The 19624-nt window shown below is 53.6% G+C and overlaps 2 protein-coding genes across 3 annotated transcripts in view; one reads left to right on the forward strand and one right to left on the reverse strand.

Annotated features, from left to right (window-relative positions):
* The window catches only part of BAZ1B (bromodomain adjacent to zinc finger domain 1B), an 81534-nt gene extending 72139 nt beyond the window's left edge, over positions 1–9395 (forward strand). Inside the window, exons 16-19 of one of the 2 annotated variants that reach the window (XM_032254983.1) lie at positions 2405–2520; positions 5739–5884; positions 6996–7099; positions 7268–9383. In XM_032254983.1, coding sequence (XP_032110874.1) covers positions 2405–2520; positions 5739–5884; positions 6996–7099; positions 7268–7625 — 724 coding nt within the window. In that variant the 3' untranslated portion in view covers positions 7626–9383. Of the gene's footprint in view, positions 1–2404; positions 2521–5738; positions 5885–6995; positions 7100–7267 lie in introns of both variants that reach the window. The other variant, XM_032254984.1, reaches the window with a different exon arrangement.
* A 4429-nt stretch (positions 9396–13824) lies between these two features.
* Positions 13825–16166, reverse strand: FZD9 (frizzled class receptor 9). Its single transcript, XM_032254985.1, has one exon. It carries the CDS (start codon positions 15942–15944, stop codon positions 14166–14168), a length of 1779 nt encoding a protein of 592 aa, XP_032110876.1. The 5' UTR covers positions 15945–16166; the 3' UTR covers positions 13825–14165.
* Between the last annotated feature and the right edge of the window lie 3458 nt (positions 16167–19624).

The following is a 19624-nucleotide window of genomic DNA, read 5'->3' on the forward strand; positions in this document are numbered from 1 at the left end:
TCCCAACAATTCACAGCTGAATAGCATGCACACTACATATTCAAATGTTTACTCTTTCACAGCCAGTAACAGAGTTATTAGGAAAACAGGACTACCACAACCAAAGATGTTACGGAGTGCACACAATTCTGACAGGGAGAGCCACGATCAAAGAGTGGTTTTCTTTAGGAAACAATTCTAAAAAACAACATGAGAATAGAAGTAATTTAAAATGTTCAAGACATGAAGTGCAGGACTGACTCCATATTGCCATTTAATATGCTTTGTATCATAGGATATAAAAATGAACTTGCGATCTGTGGAATGTTAAGCGGACGCCTGAGACAGTCAGAGCCTCCCATGATTCAATATCCCACACTATTTTCTGGTTGTCCAAAAAAAATAAACAACCAGCAAATGATTTCACCTCTTGAAAAAAAGCATTTACACTTAAAAAATGGGATGAGGTGGGATTCTCTCCTTCTTAAAAATGTTTCTAGAGCTACTAAAAAACTTACACTTAGCAAATAGTTGATAAAAATATTCCTCTGGATGGTACAAGAAGGGAGACAGGGACCACTGATAAGACATGGCATATGGTATTGATCAGACTTGGCTTCTTTCTGTCCTGCTTCATCAGAGGCTGGAGTCTTCACTGCTGCCTTTTTCGGCTTTGCTTCCACTTTTTTTGCAGGAGGTTTTCCTGACAACTGCACCAATCTCTTGGGTTCTTCCTTGTGGGGCAGAGCAGACCTTCCTTTTGGGCATCCTGGCAGCGGGGAGGTGTGTGCTGGGTGCCTGCGGGCCGCGGCGTGCCAAAAGCCTTTGCGAAGCTGGGCTGCCTGGCCGCTGCCACTTCTCCTGCGCCCGAGCTGCGGAGATCCACAGCGGGGGTTTATGATCCCGTTCTTGCTCTCCATTCTCCATGGTCTTCGCTGTCATTTGTCCCTCCTGCATCTGTCACCTGGGCTCCTTTGGTGCTTCTCAATTCCTCTTTCTTACATGACGTCTTCTCCCCTCTTATTCACCCAGCAATTGTGACACCAAAATGCTGTGCACAAGGCAAAGATGTGCTCACATTCCTGATCACAAACTTCCAGTCTTCCCATTGCCTCTAGAATAAAGTCCAGCTCCTGGCCTTGCTTCTGAGACTCTTATACAGTACCAGCCTGGGTTTTTATTATCTCGTATTTGTGTCCTTGTTACAGTCTGTTTATTGTTCATCCTTGCCTCTTTTGCCTTTCTCCCAACTGTGAACATTTTCTGCCCAGAATTCCCAGTGGATAAACTGCCCATGGCTTCGCTAAAATTTCACTGCTCTTTTGAAACATGCTTGCATCTTTAGGCTTAATGGTTTCTCCTCTGTGTTCCAGCTGAGGCTTTCTCTGTAGTAGTATTTTGGTGCATGTGTTTTATCTCTGTGGTTAGTTTTATACACGTCTGTCTCCCACGAGATTGTTAATGTCCGGAGAGGAGAGGTGATGCTTTGTTCTTTACTCGAGTCTCAGTAAGGCCAAAAACAGGGCCTTGTAAAGAGGAGACACCTAAGATTTGCCAAGATGATACTGTTATTTTCCACATTGAAATTTGAGGTTGTAAAATGGGCAGCTTATAGGCACTCTGGCTTGGCTTGCTTTTTTCTTTTTTGAGATGGAGTTTTGTTTTTGTTACCCAGGCTGGAGTACAATGGTGCAATCTTGGCTCACCACAACCTCCGCCTCCTGGGTTCAAGCGATTCTCCCACCTCAGCCTCCCAAAGTGCTGGGATTACAAGCGTGAGCCACCGCCTCCAGCCTGGGCTTCCTTTTAAAGGGCAGGGCTGTTTGATCCTGACCCCACTTGAACAGTATGACCAGGTTCTTTCCCAATCCATCCCAGCTGCACTTTGAGACATGTTGCTCTGAAATGGTGGGGCTTTGGACCAGCTGTTCTGAGCTGGGATTACCTCTGCTTTGATGTTATGGTCATCTGCAAGCTGTTTCAGCTCCTGGAAGGGGGCCATCAAGGTGAAGTCACACCTGTCTAGGCTCTGTTTATCCTTTCAATCTACCTCAGAGGTGGGGACAGCTTTTATTTAGTACCTGATGTGTTATCTGGTTCTTTTAGTGAGACAAAAGAAATAGTGTTTTGTATTTGCTTTGTGTGGGGAAGGGTAGGATTGCATTTTGGTTTTGATTTCTGTTGCCTTTGGTATCTTGTCCAAACTGTTTGTGGCCTGTCAGAGGGATGCATGCTGTTGAAACTTGGTTTTTCATTTTTGTGAAAGACTCTCCTGGCTTACATTCAGGTTCCCTCCCTGTATTATCATATATGGTACAGTTAGTCTGTGAAGAGAGTTTCCTGATCCCTGTGGGGCTAGAGCCCTTCTTAGGACCACTTTGGACTACAACTGTGTTCGCTATATTATTATTTTTTCTACCCACAGGAATTATACTGAAGAGTCTGCTTCCGAGGACAGTGAAGATGATGAGAGTGATGAAGAGGCAGAGGTGGAAGAAGAGGAGGAGGAGGAGGAAGATTATGAGGTGGCTGGTTTGCGATGTAAGTATTTTGTTTGCCTTTGTAGTTGACTTCACAGTCTTCTAAACTTGGAGCGCTTGAAAGGGTGGCTTGGCACTAGGTAGTGTCGCCTGCTTGCTCCCTTCCATTTCTCTCACGTTTTGACTGTGGTGTAACTTAGCTGCCACGGGTTTAAATGGGTTTTCAAGATGGCGTTTAACTTTCTGCCTGGTTGGAGGGAAGGTGGCTTGATCTCAGTAACATCAACCCACTTGCTCTAAGATTTAGTAGAATTCATGGTCCCAAGTATGTTTATGACAAGGCTGCTGGATCTAAGCTTCTGGGTGTGTGGGGACGATGGGGAAGGAGAAGCTATTAGGAGGCCCCTTGCTGTCTCCTAATAGCTCCTCTGGCCGTTGCTGCATTGCTGCTGTTAGAGAGTGACTTTTTCTCCCTGGTTACAGTGACTTTTTCCTCCCTGCACTGTGCAGGGCTATAGCTTTGCTGGTGTGAAAAGAGATGACTGAGTTTTGAAGGCTTAAGTGTAAGGATGTTAGGAAAGTTCAGATCTGTTCTCACCAGATGCCCGTAGGAAAAAAAGGCATTATCTTTTGTGTTCACTCTCATTCTCTCATGTTCATGACTATTGGAGAGTCGTGTTCGTGGCTAATGTCCTCCATCAGAGCCTTTCTTTTAATAGCCTCCCTCTTTCCAGCATACATTTTTTTTTGAGATGGTCTCACTGTGTCACCTGGACTGAAGTACAGTGGTATAATCTCAGATTACCTCAATCTCTGCCTTCCAGGTTCAAGTGATTCTCCTGCCTCAGCCTCCTGAATAGCTGAAATTACAGGTGCCTGCCACCACACCTGGCTGATTTTTGTATTTTTAATAGAGACGGGGTTTCACCATATTGGCTAGGCTAGTCTCGAACTCCTGAGCTCACTAGCTTAAAAATAGAATCAGTATAGTACCAAATTCTATAGTACTATAGAATCTGCTCTCAGAAAAACCAGGCTCAGTGGCTCACACTTGTAATCCCAGCACTTTGGGAGGCCAAGGCAGGAGGATCACTTGAGCCCAAGAGTTCAAGACCAGCCTGGCGAACACAGCGAGACCCGCCTGCCTCGGCCTCCCAAAGTGCTGGGATTACAGGCTGAGCCACTGTGCCCGGCCAATATACTTTTCTTTATAAGTTGGTAGAAAACAGATCACAGATCAAAATTTTGATGAAGTTTTGAAGCAGTGGTACAGCTCCCAAGATCATAGCAGCTCTGAATGGTCTTATTGATACAAGGAGGGAGAGAGAAGATGCTTGGCATGACCACTTACTGCAGTGAGACTACCAAAACCCAATGACTTTGGGCTTGCACATTTTCTCCTATCCTTCCACTTTCTGCGGAGGTGTAATTTGGGACACCTTACATCTCTCACATTCTAGCTGGCTCTTTTTGTTTGTTCACTGGGCCTGATTTTTCAGGTATCCTAGGGTAAGTGAACAAATGGCCCACCAGTCCTGCATTCAAGGATGTCATCTTCTGTTGGCCAGAGTCTGTGACTTGGGCATACCTTTGTTTGGGAACATTTTTTATTTTTTTGAGATGGTGCTCTTGTTCTGTTGCCCAGGCTGGAGTGCAGTTGATCTCCCAGGCCCAAGTGATCCTCTTACCTCAGCCTCCTGAGTAGCTGGGACTATAGGTATGTGCCAGTATGCCCGGCTTTTTTGCAGAGATAGGGTCTCACCATGTTCCCCAGGCTGGTCTTGAACTCTTGGGCTCAAGTGATCCTCCTGCCTTGGCCTCCCAAAGTGCTGGGATTACAAGTGTGAGCCGCTGAGCCTGGTTTCTGAGAGCAGATTCTATAGTACTATAGAATTTGGTACTATACAGATTCTGTTTATTTTTAAGCTAGTGATTGCTTTCCACTTCTACGTTGTAGCTCTCTTTCCAAGGAATTGTTTTTCTAGGTTTCTGTGGTCTCTCCTTGCCAGACAGATCTAGGAAGTATTTGGTACTTGAGAGCTTTTTTTCAGCTCCATCTTTTAGACCACCAAAAATGTGGTTCCCAGGTGCAGCTGAAAGCTCTAGCACCTAAGTGTCAGCTTCTTACTGTTCCTTACTGGCCTGGGCTTGAGCTAGAGACCCTAAAGTAACCAAGGAAGAGTTCTTGTGGTCCAGAAATAGAATGGAAAGTAGTGTTTCTCGATTCTTTTTGTCACGGCCTCTCTAGACCCCTATCTTTGTCCAGTGTCATCTGCCCACTCCCTAGGGTGTTAGTGAGGGAAGGTGGTGGAAAGCCTGGAGCTAATCCTAACGGCGTTGTTTCCCCGGGCTCACTGAGGAATGCTGGTTGGCTTGACGTTGAGCACCTGTTGTTAACCTGAGACACAAGTCATCTCACTGCCTTTGTATTCCTTTTTTTTTTTTTTTTTTTTTTTTTTTTTTTTTTTTCTTAGGCTGGAGTGCAGTGGCGCAATCTCCGCCTCCCAGGTTCAAGTGATTCTCCTGCCTGAGCCTCCTGAGTAGCTGGGACTACAGGCATGTGCCACCACGCCCAGATAATTTGTATTTTTAGTAGAGATGGGGTTTCACTATGGTGGTCAGGCTGATCTCGATCTACCGACCTCAAGTGATCCACCCATCTTAGTCTCCCAAAGTGCTGGGATTACAGGAGTGAGCTACTACGCCCAGCCTGTATTCTTTATTCTCTTGTTGAGTACCCTGGGCTGGGCTCTCATGGAAGGGACTAGCTCTAAATTGTATTTAATGAGGCAGCCTTATGGCCTTTCATGTAAGGACCAGCTTTTCTCTGAAAATATACTGGTGAGTGTAGAGTAACTCTAGGGGTTACAACACGGTCCATTTTACTAACCAGTTCCATCTCACATGTAGATACATCCACTTATTCGGGCTGACCTGTTAGCAGATGGCTTCTACTTCTCAGGGTTTACAGTCGATTCCTGCAGGGGCCTCATGGCTGGGAGTAACCATGCAGAGTGCGGGCAGGACAGAAGTACTGAAGGGCCTGGCCTTCTCAAGGGCTTTGGCAGTGGATGAAAGATACCCATTCTTCATCTGCTGCTGCTGCCGCCTTTTAGTGTCCTGTTAGGTAAGGCAAGAGAAGATAGCAACAGTACCTTAAAACCAAAGGAAGCCACCGCTTTTCTTGTCCAGATTGTCCCTGCATCTTTTTTCCCGTTTTGAAGATTCTCCTCCCTTCACCTTCAGTTGTTCTGTGCTGAATCTATATTTTTGTTTCAGTGAGACCTCGAAAGACCATCCGGGGCAAGCTCAGCGTTATCCCCCCTCCAGCAAGGTCAGGCCGGCGCCCGGGTAAGAAGCCACACTCTACCAAGAAGGCTCAGCTGAAGGCACCACCTGTGGATGATGCTGAGGTGGATGAGCTGGTGAGAATTATTTATCATCCCTCCTCTAACCTTTCTGTTTTTTATTCCCAACCCTAACATTAGGAATTCATCAGGCAACAGATGGTATGGGCGCCTCCCCCTCCTTCCTGCTCTCTAACTTGGGAGGCAGATGGGTGGGCCTGTAGGCAGACAGAAGCAGCAGGCCCTCCAGGAACAGCTATGTCCGGCATTCCCTTGCTGTAGCCTACAGACTAGTTAGCAGGCAGCCTACAACTTATTAAGGATTTAAAAATAGTATCCATGTGTCTCCAGTGGGCCCAGAGGGGCTAGGTCTTCATTGTGGGAATGTCGGCAATGTTGGAGCCTCACTTACTGTTGGGTCGACAGTTGTTATGGGAGGGACATTACCCTCCCCTCCCCTTAACCAATGTAATTTTGGTAGTTTTTAGATCTCACTTGAGCTTTAAAGAACAAAAAATAAACTCTTGAAAAGGTGCTTGTTTTGACAGATGAAATTGGAGTTGGGGGCTTAAGGCAAGCCACTCAAGAGATCAAAGGGCATGAGAGGATTCTCCTGTTGGCCCAGCCTTCACCCCTTGGGCTGTGTGGCCTCTGCTGTGAGTCACAGCTTTGTTATGGCTACCTGGAGTGGAGACCCCACCCCTTCCTGCTTAGCCACTTAGCCCTCACATGTCTGGTGGAAGTGCCCAGGAAGGCAATTGGGCCTCTTGCTTCTCTTCCCAGAGGCACCTCACCCCCACAGAATTGGCTGCTGGTGGCCCAGATAGACTGGCTTTCTGCAGTGGCTTGTTGATGCCCTTCCATGGTGTCACTGTAACCCCAGGTCCACCTGTTCTCTGAGAAGAAAAGTGGCTCCCTCCAGCAGGACTGCTGGGAAAGACAGCCCCTGCTGCCTGCTCTTTGCTGCTTTGATCACCATGCCCCCGGGGGAGGCAAGTGGACCACTGGGAAGATGCAGGCGTCATGGGCCGAGGGTGCTCCCTGACTTGAATGTCAGGTTTCAGCCCCTCTGCTTCAAGGAAATAGTTGAACTGTCTTCCTTTTTTGAGCAGATACAGTCATTTTCTGCCCTGTCCACTCTTCCTCCTGTCTTGAATCTGTAATAACATTGTTCTTTCTTTCCTGCCAGGTGCTTCAGAGCAAGCGGAGCTCCCGGAGGCAAAGCCTGGAGCTGCAGAAGTGCGAAGAGATCCTTCACAAGATTGTGAAGTACCGTTTCAGCTGGCCCTTCAGGTGAGCACTGTATTCTCAGGCGCAGGGGAGAGGAGTGGCCTGGCAGGTTCTGAAAGCTTCCAGTGCCCCGAGGGTCTCAGCCAAGCCCGTCTTTCAGGACATGTCTTAGTGGCCGGGCTGCTGCCATCAGGGCTCTGCAGATTCTCTCCATTTGGTTCTTTTCCACAGGGAGCCCGTGACCAGAGATGAGGCCGAGGACTACTATGATGTGATCACGCAGCCCATGGACTTTCAGACAGTGCAGAACAAATGTTCCTGTGGGAGCTACCGCTCTGTGCAGGAGTTTCTTACTGACATGAAGCAAGTGTTTACCAATGCTGAGGTTTACAACTGCCGCGGCAGCCATGTGCTAAGCTGCATGGCGAAGACAGAACAGTGTCTGGTGGCTCTGTTGCATAAACACCTTCCTGGCCACCCATATGTCCGCAGGAAGCGCAAGAAGTTTCCTGATAGGCTTGCTGAAGATGAAGGGGACAGTGAGCCAGAGCCCGTTGGACAGCCCAGGGGACGAAGACAGAAGAAGTAGAGAGGGAGGGCCGTGGTAAGGGAGCTGAGGTGGGGGATAGCAGGGAACAGCCAGGGAGGGTGGGAGGGAGGCGAGAGAGGAAGACCAAAAACTCGGAAGAGATTGCAGGGAGTTCGGAAACGCCCGGCATCCCAAGCTTATGCTGTTTTTCTAAAAGCTCTTTGGAGGGCTTGATGGTGGGCTCGTGGTCTTTGTCCAGAAATATTCTGGGATGAAGAGGGCCATAACCCTCCCTTCTGAGAGTTTGCAGGAGGAGGCTGAGGGTCTGGCTTTTCTGGTGAACCCAGTTCCTGCTTCCTGCCTTCTTTTCTGAGGCCTCTCCCACTCTGGCATCTACCACAGTGCCAAGCCCCTCTGGTCTCCAGGGGAAGGATCGCTGTGTTACAAAGCAAGATCCGGGGTAATCAGGCCAACAGGGGAGATGGTGGCGAGTTTTCTTTTTTAATCTGTATTTATATAGAGTCTTGTTTCTTTAAGCCCATACTCTGTCTCTTCCCCCATCTTCCTCTCAGGTGACAGTATCAGTGAGTGCCATACAGAATTCTGTATTCACCAGCATCATGAAACAGTTGTGGTCTTTTGAGTTGATCTTGGCAGAGTAAAGGGACATGTCCTGGAGCCATTCCTGAATATCTCCCCTTCTTTGTGACAACCTCCCCCTCCCCCCAAAAAAAAAAAAACCCACAAAACTAAGGCACTTCAGTAAGAGACTGGAGTCCTGCTTATAATCATGCATATAACCTTTACTTTGATGGATCTGGCCAGAGGGGTGTTGGAGCCCAGCCCACCCTCATACCAGACAAGCTCTTAGGGGAGCAGAAGAAAAGCAGGAAGAATTTAAATGTTTAATTTTTTTTAAATTGACTTTTCTAGTTATTAAAAGTTGCTTGTTTCAGCAGTGATATTGTATAAAGAACATCTTGTAAGATACTCTGACATCTCGCTTTGGCACATGTACAGTACTGTTTCTATGATAACGTGTTTGCTCTAACTTCCCCGTCTTCTCCCTCAGCCCATCCGCTCTCCTGCAGAGCAGTGGGGTTGGAGGCTCATTGAGGCAAGCAGCAACATCGGGGGGCGGCTCGGGGGGTGCTGCATCCGCTGCTTCCCATGCCCATTCTGACCTCAGACTTGGAACTCCTTGAAAACCTGGAGATCCGGCGGTCGGTGTTGGTGGGGCTGGGAGGAGAGAGCGGCAGAGAAGCTCTGAGAGCCCTTCCCGTAACAAATCTAGCTCTAGTTGTTATGTTTAGGCAAAACTTTGTAGTCTTCTTCCCTTTTATGATGGATTTTGATAAAAGTACAAAACAGGGTTTAATTTTCTTTTTTATTGACTTTGAATTTGGAAAATTTGAGCACCTGAGCTCTTCTGTACCTATTTAATACAGTCCACCAAGGGGATTGCAACTCCTAGAACATGAGAATAATGCCTCTATTAAACTGCGGAGTGTGGCCCCTGCTTCTCCCGTCCTCCTTGCTGAGGGACGGTGGGGATTGCTCCAGGGCTGGCGGGTAGTTTACCGTCCCTTCTACAGGCATGGAGTTGGCACTGACATCACAGCTTCATAACCCCTGCCACCGCCAGCTTCTCCTGCCTCTTCTCCTAGATCCAGTCTGTTCTTGTTCATAGTGAGAATCCTGTGTTCCCACTTCAGTGACACCTGAATTTTTTTTTTTTTGTCTTCAAGGAGGAAGGGCCCCATTAAAGGGTGAACTTGTAATAAATTGGTTTCAAATAAACCTCATGTACTTGTGTTTATACAGAAGAAACCATTCTGGTGGCTGTTTCTTCGTGTTCTGTCTTGGGTGAGGGTGGGTAGTGCTGTCTCAAGTGCTGCTTTCCCACTGACTCTTGGAGCCAGGTCCTCTGAAGTCTTGGCCTCTAGTTAGAGGGCCTCTCAGTGTTCTTAACCATAGAAAGGACTCCTCCAAGCCTCTCCTGGCCTTGTCTTCGTCTTAAACCCTGAAAAACTTCATTTGAAACTAGGAATTAGGGTGAAGATAGTTTTTTAAGCCTTCACCGTGGGGAATCTCCTGCCATTGTAAAACCTTTTTCAAAGAACTTTTTTTTTTTTTTGATTGAGTCTTATACTAGGCTGGAGTGCAGTGGCACAGTCTCGGCTCATTGCAACCTCTGCCTCCTGGGTTCAAGCAATTCTGCTTCAGCCTCCTGAGTAGTTGGAATTATAGGCACACACCACCACGCCCAACTAATTTTTTTGTATTTTTAGTAGAGACTGGGCTTCACCATGTTGGCCAGGCTGGTCTCGAACACCTGACCTCGGATGATCCACCTGCCTTGGCTTCCCAGAGTGCCAGGATTACAGGCGTGAGCCAGTGCAGCCAGCCTCAAGAAAAATTCCAGACCCACACAGAAACAGTGAAAAAGTAGAATTCCCACGCGCTCGGCTCTGATGGCTCTACCACATGGCCAATCTTGTTTTAATTGTGCCTTCATGTATCTTTTAAAGTCCAACTGGTTTGCCAGGCAGGGTGGTGCGTGCCTGTAGTCCCAGCCACTCGGGAGGCTGAGGTGGGAGGATCGCCTGAGTCCAGGAGTTCTGGGCTGTAGTGCGCTATGCCAATCGGGTGTCCGCACTAAGTTCGGCATCAATATGGTTGCCTAAGGAGGGGTGAACGAGCACAGGTTGGAAACGGAGCAGGTCAAAACTCCCGTGCTGCTCAGCTGAGCAATAGCCATTGCACTCCAGCCTGGGCAACATAGCGAGACCCCATCTCTTTAAAAAAAAAAAAATCCAACTGGTTCATGTGCACTGATGAAATTTAGAGATTTTGCTGAGCCACTGTCCTGGGCCCAGTTACTGACCAACTGAGCCAGGTGAAGCTGGCGAAATGGGAAGAGCCTTTGAGGCCTGAGCCTTGGGTGCAGGTTCTGCCGCTGACCGGCTTTACGGCCTTGGTAAGCATGGGCTTCGAGCCAGGGCCTACATAGGGGACTTGAGGGTTTTTGTCCTGCCTGGAGGAAGCGGGCTTGCCCGAATAACAAATTGGATTTGCCCAGTTCATCCACTCCAGCCCTCCACATCTGGAGAAGAGAGCCGTGCGCCCGCTGGATATTTTCCGCATGGCAACGGTGACACTCGGGGCTCCCAGCCTTCCTCGGTGAAGTCCTGCTCCTCCGGTAATTTTCCCAGGCACTCACAAGGAGACCACCTTGGGGTCGTCACCTCTGGTCATGTCCTGGTCTCAGCACACTCTCGGGCTGTGGCCTTGTGGGGCAGCCACTTCACTTGGATTATTGTAAATGAGGGTGTGGGAACTGCATCTCTTGAGGACAGGGGTCTGAGTCATGGCTTCTGGGAGTCAGCTGAGGCCTGTCCTTTTCCTGCACGCTGTTTTTTTCTCCTTATATCTTGTCTTTGGGGAGGGGACCTGGTCAGTTGACTTGGTTGGCAGTGAGGTGGCATCTGGATTCCAACAGAGCCACTCAGAGAGGGCACCTCTTCCTGCTGGCCAGGGGCCAGGGCATCTCTAGCAGGACACTGAGGAGCCCATCTCTTGTTAACCACGCTGTCCTAATCCCAGCCCTCAGCCTCCCAGCCTTACGACACCCAGGACTGCTGTGTCTAGGAGCTGCTTCCTTGAGGGGGCAACTTCCTGGGAATAGGAGGATCTGGGGCCCACCATGCACCCCACAGGGACAGGCTCACCCTTTCAAGGGGCTTGCAGATGTGTGGTGCTGCCCTCTGAAAACCCAAATGCTGGGCAGCAGGGCCACTAAGGGGCAGGCCCCGGCCCAGACATGCAATGCACATGCCAGCACTTGTGGGTTTCCAAAGTATTTTTGCTTGGCCCTAGACGGTTCCTTAATGGGCATAGGGGGAGGTTTGGCAGTGGGAGGGGCATTTGTCTCCTCCCCACCTGCTTTGCCCAGCTTCTGGGGACATAATTTCACCAAGACACACCCTGCCGTTCCCCACCAAGACCTAATCGAATCCCTGGTGTGGAAATCAGAAAAACTCGAGGCAGACTTGGGTTCAACTCCCAGCTTGGCCTCAAACTGCCTGGTCACGAGCTCCAGCGGCCAAGCCATCTAAACACTTCCCTTCCAAAACTTGGGGTGAGCAGGATCACATGGGAGGCCTGTGTTTCCTTTTTCCCTTTCCTCCAGGGCCTGGGACTTACTTCCATAGCATCTTCCAGGGTTGAGAAGGCTGGTAGGGCTCTGCCCTCCCTCCCGGGTCCTGGCCTCAAAGCAGAAGCCCCTGGGGTCTGTCCTGACCCTGCACTGCCCCTCTCTTCGCCCCCATCCCAGCTGCCCTGGAAACCAGCACCAGGCTCATGTCTGCTGAGCAGGACATGGCCACTGACGGTAAGGAAGAAGGGGCGGGTGGGTGCTCTGGGACGCTCATCCTCCCCCCAACCCCCTGCCTTTCCCACACCCTGCCTGCCTTGCTCTTCCCAAGTCTGGAATCCTCCTTTCGCTCCAGCTGCCCCTGTCCTGGTGCAGGCCCTTCCCATCTTCCCTTCCACTGCCTGTGAGTCCAGCTCCCTGTACCCTCTGCCCCTAGTGTGGGCACTACTGCCTCCAACAAGCGCATTGTTTCCCACTCAAAGACCCTCGCATAGCCAGGCGTGGTGGCTCGTGCCTGTAAACCCAGCATTTTGGGAGGCCGAGGCAGGTGGATCACTTGAGGCCAGGAGTTTAACACCAACCCAGGCAACATGGTGAAACTCTGTCTCTACAAGAAAATACAAAAAAATGAGCCAGGCATGGTGGCGGGTGCCTGTAATCCCAGCTACTTGAGTAGCTGAGGCAGAAGAATTGCTTGAACCTGGGAGGCGGAGGTTGCAGTGAGCTGAGATCATGCCACTGCACTCCAGTCTGGGCAACACAGTGAGACTCCGTCTCAAATTGAAAAAAAAAAAAAAAAAAAAAAGACCCTATGTGCAGCATTACAAGGGGGGTAGGGTCACTTGGCTCTGCTGGTAAAAGGCACACGGGGACTTAATGTATGCTCTGCCAGAAGGGAAGGATTTAGATGGAGAGGGCATTCCCCGTGAAATAAACGGCCTAAGAACAGGTGCTCGGGCTGCCAGCTTCCCCGGGGCAGCACTGCTCCTCGTGGTGAGGGATACCCCTTAACCCCCTCAGCCCACGATGGTCTTATCTCCTGGGAGCTTGACCCGACCTGTTTGGTTCTCACTGGATTTTTCCTGTCCCTGTGGGATTGGTGGTTGGGGTAGGGTGCAGGGCTCCAGCCTGAGAGGCCCTGGGTTTGGGGCTCTGCCTCACTATTGATCCTTGGCACCTCAGCGACTCCCTTCTGGGGCCTCCTGGTGGCTCTAAAGTGAGGCTGGCAGCAGGGCTGGACCTCTGGGATCTCCTGGCACTGACACCAAATGCTGGCCGTGTGTGTAGTAGGCACCCAGGAACAGTAACTAAGACCCTCACCTGGCTGGAGTCACAGCAGCCAAGATGGGGCCCTGGGGTCTGACCCCAAGCCAATAGGGGTCTCCAGATGGCCACACATGCCCAGCTACCCACCCACAGAAACAGGGCAGGCCCTAGGAGCCCTAAGCTTTCACAGCATGTGGATGGGACATGGGGTCTTTCCCCATACCCTGCCCCAGTGTGGAGCTCTGCACACTAGGCTGCCTCATTCCCACCGCTGCCATCAGCACCTCAAATCTGACAAGCTTCAGAGCTGGGGGCCCAATTCCCACTCTACTCAAGGGCTTCCCAGCTCCACGTGCATGTCTGTGCTACCCAGAGGGCCACAGACCAGTCCAGCCTCATCTTCGCCCCACCTGGAGACGCCAGAGAGCTGGCGGAGCTGCCCTGATGGGCAATCTTCCCAGGCCCCAGGGAGGGGGCGTTGTGACAATACTGACACAGGCCGATGCCCTCACTTTCCACACCAATGAGAAAAGCAAGGCCCCAGAGAAGAAAAACTCAGCCACAGCCTCAAACTGGACTCCTGGGGCCAGAGGTGCTGGTGTCACCCTGGGAGATTCCCTGAACATCCCGCAGGCGTCCCTGTCTCCATTTGGAAGATCAGAGACGGGCGGGAGGGGATAACACGCACGCACGGTGTCTGGGACTCCTGCAGCTGTTCTGGGGGGACTTCCTCCTGATTGGGGGGTGCCAGTACCCACCGCCAGCTCCACTTACAAGGCAGGCTCCTGCGGGGCCCTCACCCTCCTACCTCCCCACTTCCCAGCCAGAGAGAACTCAGCAGTGCCACGCGGGGGTTTATTCCAGTCACAGCTTCCAGAGGAACTCAACAATAAATTACATCATTAAATAAACTCCGGCTGGACCGTGCCCCTTCTGCCCCCTCCTCTCCATATCCTCTCCTAGAACCCTGTGGGGACTCAGCCTGGCCCAGCCCCCACATTACGGGAGCTGGGGACATGAGCCTCACGGGGTACCCTCCCTGGTCCTCAGCCCCCTGGGCTCACTTGCCTGACCTTGACAGCTGGGCAGCTGCTAGTCAGCTGTCTTGGGAAGCAGGGGGGGCAGGGCGTGGAGGGCAAGGAGGGGGGCAGCAGCCACCCTGCACCAGGCCTGTGTCGCTAGAGGTGTGTGGGGTTCTCCAGAGAGGGGTCCGTCTTAGTCATGTGCAAGACCACGGTGGGAGCCTTATAGTGGCAGTGCATGCCACGGCCATAGCCCCCGGGGGTCCGGCAGGCCTTGGCCCGGGCGCGGCCAGCTGCCATCTTGCGGTGGCAGAGGCTCTGCCAGGTCTGGAAAGTCTTGGAGCTCCACACCCAGACTCCGCTGGTGATGCCCACCACCAGCGACATGAAGATTTTGAGCATGAAGACAGCCACGGTGGGCACCGAGCCCCCTGGCAGCGAGCAGTCCCTCCGGCCTCCAGGCCCGGCTGCTGCTGCGCATGACTGCTCCGTGGCCCGAAGACGCCAGAAGTCCATGTTGAGGCGTTCGTAGACGTAGCAAACAATGACGCAAGTGGCGGGCACTGTGTAGAGGATGGAGAAGACCCCAATCTTGACCATGAGCTTCTCCAGCTTCTCTGTGTTGGTGCCGCCCGTCTTCATTATCTTGCGGATGTGGAAGAGGGCCACGAAGCCGGTCAGTAGGAAGCTACTGCCCAGCACCAGGTAGCAGGAGAGAGGCACCAACACGAAGCCCGTGAGCGCTGCCGCGTCCGAGCTGGTCACGTAGCAGAGACCGGTCAGCTCATCCCCGGCCACCTTGCGCAGGGTCAGGATGACAATGGTCTTCAGCGCGGGCAGGCCCCAGGCAGCCATGTGGAAGTAGCTGCCGTGGGCCTCGATGGCCTCGTGGCCCCATTTCTTCCCGGCCGCCAGGAACCAGGTGAGCGTCAGGACCACCCACCAGAGCGAGCTGGCCATGCCGAAGTAGTAGAGCAGCAGGAAGACCAGCGTGCAGCCCGTGTTCTCCAGGCCCTCCTGGATCACGTAGAGCGCGCCCGCCTCCTGGTCACAGGCCACGCTCTGCGCCCCGGCCACCGCGCGGATCAGGAAGGCCAGCGAGTAGACGTTGTAGCACATGGAGAGGAAGATGATGGGGCGCTCCGGGTACTGGAAGCGGTGGGGCTCCAGCAGGAAGGTGAGCACCGTGAAGGCGGTGGAGAAGAAGCACAGCGCCGACCACACGGCCATCCAGATCAGCGCGAAGTCCTTGTCGCGCCGGGACCAGAACACCTCGACGCCGGGCCCGCAGCGCGGCGCGCACGAGCGGCTCTTCTCCACGTACTGGAACTTCTCCGGGTTCTTGCAGGTGCCGCCGCCGCCGCCCGCGCCGGGGCCCGGGTCTCCGGGAGGGCGCGCGGGCCGCGGCGCCACGGGCAGCATGCCCAGGCCCTTGTGGGGCTCCGTGGGGCCGGCCGTGGCGTTCTCTGGCGCCTCCATGCACAGCGCGTGCGGGTCGTTGCGCGTGGGCAGCCGGGCGCAGTCCAGCGAGTCCGGCCAGCCGAAGTTGAACTGCTCCATGATGGGCGCGCAGCGCAGGCGCGCCTGCTCGCACATGGGCCGGCAGGCGGGGATGGGCGTCGAGACCTGGTCGGTGCACATGGGCGCGTAGAGCGAGCACAGGAAGAAGCGCAGGTGGCTGTGGCAGCCGTACTGCACCAGGGGCGCGAACTCCGCCAGCTCGGCGGCCGCCTCGCCCTGCGACGTGTGGCCCAGCAGATTGGGCATGCGGGTCAGGTTGTAGCCGATGCCGCGGCACATGGGGATCTCCACCGCCTGGCACGGCGCCGCCCCGCGCCCGCGCTCCGGGTCGAAGCGGCCGATCTCCAGCGCCGCGCCGCCCGCCGCCAGCAGCTGCCACAGCAGCAGCGCCCCCCGCAGCGGCGCCACGGCCATCCCGGGCGGCGCGGGCCGAGGGCGGGAGCGCGGCCCCGGCTCACTCCGGCCGAGCGGTCCCGCGCCCCGGTGCCTGCCCGCCACGTCGCGGGGCGCGGGCCATCGCCGAGCCGCCACGTGTGTCCGGGCGCCCTGGGCAGCGCGCGGGCAGCCGCCCGAGGGACAGGAGCCGCGGAGCCCGCCGAGCCGCCACCGCCGCTGCCACCCGAGCCGCCGCGGAGCCAGAGCGGGCGCAGCCTCCGGGGGCCGCGGCTACCAGCCCCCGGGGCGGGGCTCCGGGCGGACACGCCCAGGGACACGCCCCCGCTGGGCTTTAAAGGCGCCGCGTCTCCTGGCCCCGCGGAGCGCGGGGTGGGGCGGAGCCTAGTGGGTGCTGTCCGCTCGCCTTCTGCTTCCACTCGGTTCTTCCCCTTCCCTTGCCGCCTGGGCGAGGCTGCGGGAAGGCCTTGTGCCCGCACTCTCATACTAGGTCGCCTCATTTTACTTTAGGCGGGAGGCTTTTTTTTGTTTTTTTGAGACGGAGGTTAGTCCTTGTCGCCCAGGCTGGACTGCAGTGGTGCGATCTCGGCTCACTGCATCCTCCGCCTCCTGGGTCCAAGCGATTCTCCTGCCTCAGCCTCCCGAGTAGCTGGGATTACAGGCATGGGCCACCACACCCGGCTAATTTTTTTGTATTTTTAATATAGATGGGGTTTCACCATGTTGCCCAGGCTGGTCTGGAACTCCTGACCTAAGGTGATCCACCCACCTCGGCCTCCCAAAGTGCTGGGATTACAGGCGTGAGCCACCACGCCCAGCCAGGAGACTATTTTTATTTTTAATTATTATTTCTTTTTAGAGACAGGGTCTCTTTCCCAGGCTGGAGTCCAGTGGCCCGATCATAGCTCACCGCAGCCTCCATCTCAGGGGCTCAAGCAACCTTCCGCCTCAGCCACTAGAGTAGTTGGGATTACAGGCGGACACCACCACTCCCGGCTAATTTTGTAATTTTGGTAGAGATGGGGGTTTCTCCATTTCGGTCAGGCTGGTCTCGAACTCCCAACCTCAGGTGACCTACCCTCCTCGGCCTCCCAAAGTGCTTGAATTACAGTTATGCTCCACCATGCCCAGTAGGGGAGGCCATTTCTAAGCCTTCCCACCAGTGGAAGTCTCTGCTTTGTACTCAGTGGCAGCTCAAATGCAGCCTCTGCCTCTCCTCTGGGTGTATGTGACTTGGGGCTCCTCTCTGAGCCTCAGCTTGCTTTTCTGTAATGGAGGCAGATAATCCTACTGTAAAATCAACAATTCTGCCACGAACGGGGCTCACGCCTGTAATCCCAGCACTTTGGGAGGCCGAGGCAGGAGGATCACTTGAGCTCAGGAGTTTGAGACCAGCCTGGGCAACATAGTGAGACCTCATCTCTAAAAAAGAAGATAGTAATAGTTAAAAATTTATTTATATATTTATTTATTTATTTAATTTAATTTTATTTTTTGAGACAGAGTTTCACTCTTGTTGCCCAGGCTGGAGTGCAATGGCGCGATCTCGGCTCACCGCAACCTCCGCCTCCTGGGTTCAGGCAATTCTCCTGCCTCAGCCTCCTGAGTAGCTGGGATTACAGGCACGCGCCGCCACCATGCCCAGCTGATTTTTTGTAGTTTTAGTAGAGACGGGGTTTCACCATGTTGACCAGGATGGTCTCGATCTCTTGACCTCGTGATCCACCCGCCTCGGCCTCCCAAAGTACTGGGATTACAGGCGTGAGCCACCGCGCCCGGCCTTATTTATTTATTTATTTATTTGAGATGGAATTTCGCTCTTGTCGCCCAGGCTGGAGTGCAATGGCATGACCTCAGCTCAGTGCAACCTCCGCCTCCGGGTTAAAGCGATTTGCCTGCCTCAGCCTCCCAAGTAGCTGGGATTACAGGCCCATGCCACCACACCCAGCTGATTTTTGTATTTTTACTAGACATGGGGTTTCTCCATGTCGGCCAGGCTGGTCTCAAACTGCTGACCTCAGCGGATCCACCCACCTCAGCCTGCCAAAGTGCTGGGATTACAGGCGTGAGCCGTTGAGGCCGGCCTGAGGAAAATAACAAAGGGAAACAAAGGAAAAGAAACAACTCACGTGTTGGGCGCCTGAGTCTGACCGATCGCGCTGCACACTTGACCTCACTGTATCTTCTCAGCAATCCACGCTATCCTCATTCCCCAGATGGGGAACCTGAGGCGCAGAGACGAATGACATACCCAAGGGCACAGAGCTACTAAGTGTTCCATTTGTGACGGTCTGTTCCAGACCCCATACTCATTTCACAAGGCCACCGGACTCCTCTGGGGAGAAGGAAAGAGGGAAGGAAGGAGGGAGGAAGGGAGGGAACAGGGAAGGAAGGAAGGAAGGAACGAGGGAGGGAGGGAGGGTGGGAAGGAGGGAAGGAGGAAGGGAGTGAAGGCAGAGGGAGGGAGGGAGGGGGAAAGGAAGGAAGGGAGGGAGGGAGGAAGGAAGGAAGGAAGGGAGGGAGGGAGGAAGGAAGGAAGGAAGGGAGGCAGGCAGGCAGGCAGACCAGCCCCAGCTTTGATCACCTGGGCAATGATAACGGAGGGTCCCAAAACTTGAGCAGCAGCTGCCCAGGGTAAAGTGTGTGCTCTTAGGGATGGCAGTGGAAGCTCCTCCAAGCAGAGCCCCCTCCCCACCTCTTCAGTTCCTGCTCCACCCCACACCCCTCTCTCACTCCTTCCTAGAAACACCCAGCAAAGCCATGCCTCCAGGCCTTTGCCTGGGCTGTTTCCCCAGCTCTGACGGTCTTTTTCCTCTTCCGTTCCATCTGGCGCCCCAGATTGAAGCATCACCTCCCAGGGGCAGCCTCCGTCCCTCCTGGCCAGGGCTGGACTCTGTGGGCCCAGGGTCCAGGCCAGCCCATCTGTCCAGCACATTGTGGCCTCTGTGTCTGTGCCCTCCCTCGGCCCCATGCCAGTCACTGTTTAAAGGCCATGGAATAACATCAAGAAATAACATATTGGCCGGGTGTGATGACTCATGCCTGCAATCCCAGCACTTTGGGAGGCCAAGGTGGGAACCCAGGAGTTCCAGACCAGCCTGGGCAACACAGCAAGACCCCCTCGCTCCAAAAAACAAACAAATAAATAAAACGTATTATTTCTCTCTGTATCTGGCCCCAAAGAGGCCTAGGTACCTGGATGATAGTGATGAGTGGCCCCACCTCCTGAGCCCCCAGCTGTCAGGGTGCCGGGGTGGGGCTCCCTTCCCACAGACTTGGGAGGTTCCGGCTGATAGCAACCTCTTACTGCTGGGGCTGGCCTAAGAGCCAGGTTTTGTGGGCCCCTGCCTCCACCTTGCCAGGGTGGAGAAGTGTCGGGGGGCCCTTCCTCTGGCAGCCTCGGTGGGCAGGGCGCCCCAGGGGCCGTGGGATGCCAGGCCTGTCACCATGGCAACGGCGGTGCCTGGGAAGCCAGAGGTGGGGGGTGGATGAGCCCCGCCCCATGCAGATGCGGCCTGGGAGAGAAGAGGCCTCTGGCCTCCTGCCCACCCACCCGGCTTTGTCACCTGATCTCCCGCTTTACAAAGGCAGAACAATGCCCCTGGAGCTCGCTGAAAGGGAGACTATGGGAGGACCCGAGGGGTTGGGAGGAAGGAGGTCATTATCAGTCCCCATCTCCAGCGCTCCTCCCTGGGCCGAAG

Source organism: Sapajus apella, unplaced genomic scaffold (assembly GCF_009761245.1).
Source record: "Sapajus apella isolate SASKATOON/1434 unplaced genomic scaffold, GSC_monkey_1.0 scaffold88, whole genome shotgun sequence".
Lineage (NCBI taxonomy): Eukaryota > Metazoa > Chordata > Mammalia > Primates > Cebidae > Sapajus > Sapajus apella.